The 9981-nt window shown below is 39.5% G+C and overlaps 1 protein-coding gene across 1 annotated transcript in view; it reads right to left on the bottom strand.

Annotated features, from left to right (window-relative positions):
• The window catches only part of LOC105043452 (bifunctional fucokinase/GDP-fucose pyrophosphorylase), a 15244-nt gene extending 11757 nt beyond the window's left edge, over positions 1–3487 (bottom strand). Inside the window, 2 exon segments of the mRNA XM_010920998.4 lie at positions 702–981; positions 3082–3487. Coding sequence (XP_010919300.2) covers positions 702–981; positions 3082–3402 — 601 coding nt within the window. The 5' untranslated portion in view covers positions 3403–3487.
• Between the last annotated feature and the right edge of the window lie 6494 nt (positions 3488–9981).

Genomic DNA, 9981 nt, shown 5'->3' with positions numbered 1-9981 from the left:
TTTCCTTTGTTTTTTCTCTTTTGAAGATCATAGCTTTAATAGCAGCAAGGTCCACTATGTACCGCCCTATACCAAAAACATCATACCGTATCAATACTAAACCAAGACTTAGTACAAGAAGCAAGCCAAGGCTCGGTACATTGAATCGATCCCTGTACCGGGCGTACAGAAACTATCCCAGCATAGTACTAGTATGCGGTCTGATATCAAGATGACAGATGTTGGACTGTACAGATAAATGTACAAACACATGGCAACACAAATACTATCACACTGCTGATATTCTAGTTGAAAACAGTTTAACATACAAGGGATTTAGGCCTGTGATACAAGCTTTAGCAAATCATTCAAACTTGAGGTTTAAAGATTCTGCTTGGTGGAGCAACCACTCAAGGAGATAAGGTCCATATGGATACTTGTAGTAAAAGATTAAATTCCAGAAATGGAAGTGCTAATGTTATTATTAAGACTTTCGCTGATGAGATTACTTCATCTACATTACCAAATTCAAAATTATAAGTGGATTAAACATGGGAAAACATGATCAATGTGCCGGCATGTAAGACAAGGAATGCCATCTTTCACAATTCTTGACATGCAAAAAGGCAAATAATAGCACAGAATAACAGTAGCCCCTGATTCTAATGGAATACTAAGGCCAATTTCATTTAATGTTAAACAAGGATAATCAGTCAATTAACCTTCATTCTTAAAAGCTTGCCTTGCACAAGAAGAAATTGCCAGTATATGGTCAAAAAGCAATGGAACAGGCCCATCCGGGTTATCTGCTGCCATGTATGGCAGTGGTAGGAACGCTTTCCCCATTGGGTTTGCCCATGGAACCCTTTTAGAATCGCCTCCAGCATGAAGTAATAGTATATGCCTTTTGGACATAAAGTTTACCACAGATATGAGAGAGGTATCATTGCTGGACCAGACATTTACTGAAGATGGTAAACTCCCTGTGTTGTCATTTGGCACCTGAAGAAGATACACATATCTAATTTAACAAACAAATTGAAATTAACTCATTCAAAAAGATTCAATGTAAAGCCAAAGAAGGAAGAACTGTCAAAACTTATTTAGCATTTAGGAAAATGGAAAAATACTAGGAATATGCATATTGATAATTAGTGGAGGCCAAAAAAAGAAGTTTTAAGCAATGTTGGCAACATGAAAAAAAAATTCCACGACATCAACATAAAGGATGCACCATTCAGTTACAGAGGAATAGCATAGATGTAATCTGAAGACTTACTATAAGATAGGTATCATATGATTGCATTGGATGTAATCAAAAGACTTATTATGATTACTAAATGGACTAAGCAACAGGCTTCTATCTTCTGTTTGAAGTAAAAGGCTGAATCCGATAAACAGAGTGACCATGAAACTTTAATTTTTGCAGATCATGATACAAATCAATGCTACTAAAATCTCTTTGGAGATGTATGACTGATGAAAAACGCATCTAAGGATTATTCCCCATAATTGAGATATAAGATTCTAGTTCGTGCATATGGTATCTTACATGCCATATGGTAGCCTGGTCAGCAAGATGCAAGCCCTCAAAACTTTTTGTGGGGTACTAATCAAATAATACCAACCCATATCAGTTAATATCAATGTGTACTAGACTGGCAGTACTTTGCCATCTATATCAGCATCATTTGGCATGCCCATAATATAAGCAAAGAGACCTACTCAAACCTTTATATATCAACAGGTAGGTTCAAACTTCAAAATAATCACATCAAGCTAGAGCTAGCTACCCCACTACTCTCAGATTGATCAAGAATTATAAAATGGCATTTGAACTTTTTATTTGATGTAGAATGATAATTTGCATTATGAACATGTCTGATCCTAAGATTCGGCCCCAGAAAAGGGAGAAAGAAAAGAAAGACATACTTCAAAAAGAGATCAAAGCAAGCATAAATGACCCCCCAAAATAAGTTTATCAGGTTGTATTAGTTCGTGCCAGCCTGTATTAGACCAAAATGAGCCAATAGAGACTCGCACAGACTATCACTCAGCCACACAAATTAATCATGCTAAAATCTAGCTAAATTCCACTCATGCACCAACCCCTTTGCTTTCACAGTTTCATTTCTGTTTTCCTCTTTAACAGATCTCCTCTATGATTTATTTCTTGTGAAATAACAACCAACAACTTTATGAGACAGATGGCAAGATGTCTCATTAACATGACCATCACTGACAGATTCAACTAGTCCCGACCGCCTCCAAAAGCCAGCTGAAGCCTACCTATCTACTTTCTTGCAAAGGCTTTCCTAGCATTCAATGCACAGCAGATGGCACTGGAAAGAGACTAAACCTTCACGATCCACTCCTCCAGAATAAAGAAGCATTTGAAGGAGTACAACAAGAACTCAAGGAGAAAGCATGCCTCTCTCTCTTAAATGGTAGATCGAACAAAAGGTCTCCAAGACAAAAAAATCTCCAAAATGGTAATATAAGCAGGACCATAATGATGTCTCTTCTAATAACTAAATCAACCACAAGTCTTTCTTGAATCTCGATTTGTCATCAGGCTTTGATTTCCGTTTTATAAAAGGAGAGAAAAGCCAAGTGGCAAATGACAAAAAGCAGGGTTCATACTCCATACCAAAAGCCCATCCATAAAGGGAAAAAGAAAAAAGCCCCTCCGCAATGCATCATGGCATAGGCCCTCGAATGCCAGATTCCTTAACTAACTATTTATTAAACAAAGACCTAAAAACACAAAAAACACCAAAAAATAATCAAGACATCATCAGAGAATCGACCGTACCTACCAGAAAGACACATCCAATCCATAATGATGGACCCAAAATATAACATTCAGCTTACTTGACCAACAATAAGAAGAAAAAATCCGTCACATGACGAAGCTGAAATATTAATGCACAAACAGCTAATCGAAGGCAATCAACACATCAATCGAACCAAATCATAGTTCAGGATCTGGAATCGAGAAAATCCCACCAGCATTTGCTCCGGGGGTCCATTAAAAAAAAAAAAGAAAGAAAAGAAACGAAAGAAAAGAATCGGGAGAAGAATGAGCAGAGGGCATGAAACCTCGTGTAGGAGGTGGCGAGCGAGGGTGGAGATGGCGTGGATGGTGGCGGCGCCGGAGCCGATGCGGGCGCCGTCGGGGTCGGGTACGGCGAGGGTGAGGGTGGAGGGGGCGATGCGGCCCATGCGCTTGGCCCGGCGGAGCTGCCAGTCGTAGAGGGCAGCCTGCTCGGGGCTGGCGGCCGTGAGGACGATGGCGTCCCAGGTGGGCACCCGCGCCGGGTGGCGCACCGACAGCCGCAGCCGGTACCATGATTTCCGGAGAACCGCCGCCAGATGGTCGGCCCTGTTGTCCCTTCTTCTCTCCCACCTCCTCCTCTCCATACCATACACCGTCTCTGGTCTTCCTCCGTAACTATGGAGAGGAGATCTTTGGCTGTTGAAGGGCGCGGTCAAGCCAAGGACGAGGAAATGGAAATTGGTAAACCGGTAGAAAAGAATATATAGTATAAATTAAAAGAAAATCAAAAAATAGTAAAATAGTGTAGCTGTTACTGAAGGGGGCGGTCAAGCGGGGTAAAAAGGTGAAAATAAACAGATAGAAAAGAATATAGTAAAACTAGCGGGCGATGCGAGCTAACCTTTTTCCTTCCCCACCTCCCCCACCCCGCATACAAATGTACAATATAGCAATATAATTAAAGATAATAGAGACAGTTTTAATCATTAAATTCTGATGGATATGTAACGAACTCCGCCAGGACACCAACACCGAGGGTTAAAGCAAGGCTTTCCATCTCAAGTAAAATGCGAAAAATATGCATTAAAGGTGGAGAATATACTACTAATTTGTTTGATAAAGGACTCCTAGGTCCTACCGCTCAAGGAAATATGGTGGAAAGGCCACAACCATAGCGGAGAAAAATCTGCTTTCAACGTAAAATCAAAAGTTACCAAAACCATGCGGAAAGTATATTAATAGGTAGCCAAAAGATTCATATCATCTTTGAAGTAGAAAACAAAATGGTCTTAGAAAAATGCTGCACTGTTTTCACCTTTCCCGATTCTTCTTGATCTGGTAGTCTATTCCATGACGGTTTGAAAGTTGCAAGAGATGCAGTGGGACTCATACACATCCACTGTCTAATTCTTATTTGAGATTTTTGTGTTAAATAATACTCCTTAGTTTCAAACCACGCATCGCCCCATCAGGTAAAAATTTTTTGAAGAAAAATTAGACCATTTTTTCAACTCTAATTCCAAAAGTAAAATGGATGTAGGGTGGATGGGGTAAGATGATAAAATCAAAATATTATCGCATAGCATTCAACAGCTTTACAAAGTTCACCTTTCCCATGGATCAATGAACAATGTTCCATATATTTTAATTATGGAAGCTAAAATTGTACAAAATCAATGTTTTAAATTCTATGGGACGACGTATCCTGATTTTTTATTGCTTTATGCATTCTGGCAACCATCGATCAAACATACCGAAAAGCACCCTCCATCTCTCTCATCTTCTTATTATTTTATTATTTTTTATTGACCCTTTTTCTTTTTTTTTTCTTTTTTCCTTCCTTTCTTTCTTCCTTTTCCTTCTTTCTTTATTTTCTTTCTTCTTTCAATTTTTTTCTTTATTTTTTCTCCTTTTCTTCTTTCTCCTTTCATTTTTTCTTTATTTTTTCTTCTTTCCTTACTTTTCTTTCCTTTTTTTTTTTTCCTTCTTTTCTTGCTATCTTTTTTTCTCCATTCCTTTCTCTCTTTTTTTTTCCCTCTTTTTTCCTTCTTTCATTAAGCTCTTTCTTTTTTTTTCTTGTCCTAACACGATGAGTTTCAGAGCCACATCTATCCGAATCCTATTTTCTTATGAATAGAATAATTTGGATAGTTTTCATCCTGTTAAGATTTGCAAATTTACGATAATTAATATCTTAGATTTTTTTTTCTTTCTTTTCTTATTGCCTTTTTTCTCCACTCTTTTTTTTTTCTTTTTTTCCTTTTTTTTCTTCTTTCATTCCCTTCTCTTTCTCTCCTTGTCCCAACATAGATTGGTTTCAAAGTCCCACCAATCCCCATCCTATTTTCTTATGAATAAAATGATTTGGACAAGTCCCATTATGTTGGGATCTAGAATTTTGTAATAGTTAACATCTTATGACTTGTAAGGAAGCATATTCAAATATGACTAGGAGCAAAAGGATGATAGTCTACCTATAATGCAATAATCTCCTAATGCCGTCAAATTAACAACATTATGTCATTATTGAGGTGGAGAAAGAAAAAAAAATTTTAACTTCATATAATCAGATAAATTTAGTATAAATTATTGTAATTCTTTTGTTCTACTAAAACTCCTTTTCTTTCCCCCCGCTAAAACTCTATATAATTGCAAATATGAAAAAAAAAAAGAAGGAAAAATTTTAAATACCATGAAAATAAGGGAAATACATCTCAACAAATTACTCACCCTTTATAACCAATAAATAAGTGAAAACAACATAGTTAACATTGTATATAATTAGAGCCCTACAATACAAAGGTGCCAACAATTCACATTTTGTGATAACCTGCAAATTTAGTTGTGAGAGGAAGCCTATTAATTATAGTTTTAAGTCTTGAATATGGAAATAAATGTATCCCTAAAACCACATACACATGATGGAAAGAGCTAAGATAAATAAACCAACCATAGCCACATACATGATAATCATTGTTAATTGACGTTTTACTTGGATAGATCTGATAGATATATACAACCACAAGAATAACTGACAAGCATTACTTCAACTATATGGAGTCACCTATAAGGATCCTTCCATGATATTTTCGTATAAGACATACAATCCTATGTGTTGGAATAAGTCAATCGATCCCCGACTCAAGTCAACCGACTACCGATTTCGATTCAACCAAAGCCGACCGATCGGATATACAACCCCGACTCTACATCAGCTAAATATGCGATTCTGACTCTTCATCAACCAACTGAGCGAACCGCACTGACTTATTGTCGGCTGACCGACTAACGATTCGACTACTACCGATCGACAACAAACGACTTAGACCATCGGCATAATAGAACTACTAGCCGACGGTCACTCATGGATTCTACCGACATATGGTCGGTTCTACTGATATATGGTCGGTCAATCTGCTCAATATACCATAACCGTCATGAACGGTTATCGGTCGCATACCACGACGCAATCAGTGAAAATTAACAATCCACTATGTAATTATGGCCAGATAATTTAGCGTCATAAAATACGGAACCACGTCCGACGATTACGACAACCTCATCTATAAAAAAAAGTAAGAGAACAGGACTGGTAAGCTTACGCTGGGCCAAAACTCTGCTACTATTTACATTTAACTCCTGTTCATCAATTTTTTTCTTTGACTTAAGCATTGGAGGATTCCTGTCGGACACAAATTCGATCTGTGCGGATGCTGTTTTGCAGGTGTTCATTTCCGACGTAGGCGACGGAGAGTTGGTCGCAACAGATTGGCGCAACAGGTAGGAGAGAAAAATAACTTGCAATAACGAAAATCAGAGTCCAACGCTCGACTGCAACCGAATCAGCGAGGCACTCTTCCCATCGGAAAGAGGTTCCTCCCCCTCCTCCAGTAGCAGAGCCTAGTTTCTCACGTCTTGTGGTTATCACGAACGTCCAGATCACTGTATTTGTGTAGCAGATGACTGTTCTTACAGAGGCGGTCAGAAACCTCCAGCAGTAGTAGACTCAGTCACCACAGCCGTCGGCAGAGCAACCGGTGGTGCAATCGGTGCCATTCAGGCACAGCCGCCGTCATCCACGGCGATCACAGTCTCCTTTACCAGAGTGGTCATCTCGGCTCTCTCATAGGGACAAGCAGCGACACTCACGGCACTCTCGACGTGCCATCCACCATTCACGGTGTCCCTCTCCTTCTTAGTTAGTCGAGCAAGGAAGAGAAAACGATCGCGAACACCATCTGCTTCTCCCTCTAACTCATCGGGAGGTTCAACCCCCAGAGTTTTCCAACGACGACTTGATGATTGTGAACGTAAATTTTAAGAAATCAATCACCAACTTGCTCAGCTTCAAATGGAAGGTCGGAAGTCCTCCAACGACTACGACTTCCACACCGTCCAGCCACTTTCTCGACACATCTTGGACCAACCGATCCCATCTCGATTCAAAATACCTCAGATGGAGCCATACGACGGATCCACCGATCCGATCGACCATTTTGAGAGCTACAAGGCTCTCCTGATGATTCAGGGGGCCACCAACGCCTTTTTATGCATCGACTTCTCAGTAACTCTTCGAAAAGCTGCTCGAACCTGATACTCCGGGCTTCAGTCGAAAAGTATATTTTTTTTCAGACAGTTAGAATATTCTTTCGTGGCTCACTTCAGCACCAGTCGAAGGCTCCACGCACTTCTGATAGTCTCTTCTCGATCAAGCAAGGAGAGACTGAATCACTTTGAAATTTTGTGGCTCATTTTAATGCGGCCATGCTTGAGGTCAAAGATCTCAATAAAAATATGGCTATCTCGACCATGAAAAGAGATCTGAGGGGATCTCGATTCACATATTCTCTGGATAAAACTCTCCCTCGGACTTATGCTAAACTTCTAGACTGTGCATACAAATATATGCGTACAGATGAAGGAGCTTCTGACCGACGCTAGACAGAAGATAAAAGTCAGAAGAAGAAGAAACAAAAGAAGAAAGAAGCTCTGGCCCAATCAAGTTGGCCACCATCCAATAAGCGAGCTTCACCCTGACGACGGAGTCCAAGGCCGAGTTACGGCAGTATGACTCTTATACTCATCTTTTCGCTCCTCATGTGTAGATCCTTATGGAGATCGAAGGAGCGAAATATCTACGACACCCCCCACCGATGAAGGTGTTACCGAAGAATCACGACCGAAAGAATATTGTCGGTTCCATCGTGATCACAATCATGATACCGAATAATGATTCAATTCAGGGATGAGATAGAAGTCCTGATTCGATGAGGCTATCTCAAAAAATACTGGAGAGATCCACCGACTCAACCTCTTGCTGATCGATGATCTCAACTGCAAACTGAGGAAGTTATAAATAATCAACCGATTGCAGGGATGATCAACATGATCTTCGAACGACTGGACAGGAGGACAACTTCCGAAGATGAGTCAGCAAAGCGATGATGACTCGACAATGTAATATTTTTTCTGAAAAAAATATTTGAAGAATTCAGACTCTCCATGATGATGATGTTGTTGTTTCGACAATAATAGTAAACTATGATGTAAAAAGAATCCTTGTAGATAATGAAAGTTCAATCGACATTTTGTTTTATTCAACTTTCTTTTGAATGCGACTGTCAATTGACCGACTCAGAAGAGTCTCAACGCCACCGATCGACTTCACAGGAGATGCTGTCACAGTGGAGGAAAAAATTTCTCTCCCCTCAACTGCTGGGACCGAACCACAACAGAGTACTATTTTCATAATGTTCATGGTAGTTCGAGTACCTTCGACTTATAATGCCAACTCGGACGATCTGGGCTTAACGCTCTAAGAGCAGTGGTTTCGACATACCATCTGTTAGTCCGATTTTCAAAAAGATATAGAGTCAGAGAAATACATGAAGATCAACAACTCGCCCAACGTTGCTTCCTTGTCTCCATCCAAAATAACAAACCTGAAGACTCTTTGCCTATTGACAAATTGGACCAAAAAAAAATCAGGAGAGGGGTGAACCAACTGAACAACTGGTCTCCATCCCATTAAAAAAAGAAGATTTCAAGAAAACGATCTGAATTGGATCACAATTATTCGACTCAGAGCGGCAACAATTAATAAAATTGCTCAGAGCCAATGCCGATATTTTTGTTTGGTCGGCCATCGATATGTCTGGGATTCTCTTAGAAATAATAACTCACCGACTTAACATCAACCCAAATGTTAAGCCGGTGAGACAGAAGAAGCGACCTTTTACTCCTGAAAGACAAAAGGTCATTGATGAAGAAGTTGACAAACTCCTCGCGGCAAGCTTCATCAGAGAAGCTACATATCCCGACTGACTTGCCAATGTGGTAATGGTAAGAAAAGCCAATGGAAAGTGAAGAATCTGCATCGACTATATTGATCTGAATGTATCTTATCCAAAGGATAGCTTTCCGTTGTCGAAGATTGACCAATTGGTTGATGCGACTTCTGACCACCGACTTCTAAGTTTCATAGATGCCTTCGCTGGATATAATCAAATCGTATGGCACCAGAAGATGAAGAGTACACGATTTTTGTGACCGATAAAGGCATATACTGCTACAAAGTAATGCCTTTCGGTCTGAAAAATATCGGTGCTACCTATCAATAGATAGTCAACAAGATATTCAAGACACAGATCGGATGAAATATGAAAGTATATGTGAACAACATGCTGGTGAAGAGTCTCCAAACTGCAGATCATGTTCGGGACTTAGAAAAAATTTTCGACACACTCTGATGGCATCAGATGAAATTAAACCCGACTAAGTGTGCATTTGGGGTAACCTCCAAAAAATTTCTTGAATTTTTTGTTTCACAATGAGAAATCGAGGCTAATCTCAAAAAAATCAAAGTCATTATCAACATGAAGCATCTAAACTCAAAGAAAGAGATACAGCAACTCAATGAAAAGATTGCCGCACTCAACCGATTTATTTCTAGATCGATCGAGAGATGCTTGTCATTCTTCAAAACTTTACAACAGACGAAGGATTTCTTATGGTCAGATGAATGCTGACAATCTTTCGAAGACTTGAAATAATACTTGGCTTCTCCACCTTTGCTCACAAAATCAAGGGTCAGAGAGACATTGTATCACTACTTGGCAACTTCAGTGGAAGCCGTTAGTTCGGTGCTCGTCCAGAGGATCAAAATGAATTTATCAACCAATCTACTACATTAGTAGGATACTTCACAACACCGAAGTTCGATA

This window comes from Elaeis guineensis, chromosome 4, assembly GCF_000442705.2.
Source record: "Elaeis guineensis isolate ETL-2024a chromosome 4, EG11, whole genome shotgun sequence".
Taxonomy (NCBI): Eukaryota; Viridiplantae; Streptophyta; class Magnoliopsida; order Arecales; family Arecaceae; genus Elaeis; species Elaeis guineensis.
Note: the sequence above shows the minus strand (reverse complement) of the source record. Positions and strands in the feature narration are given on the sequence as shown.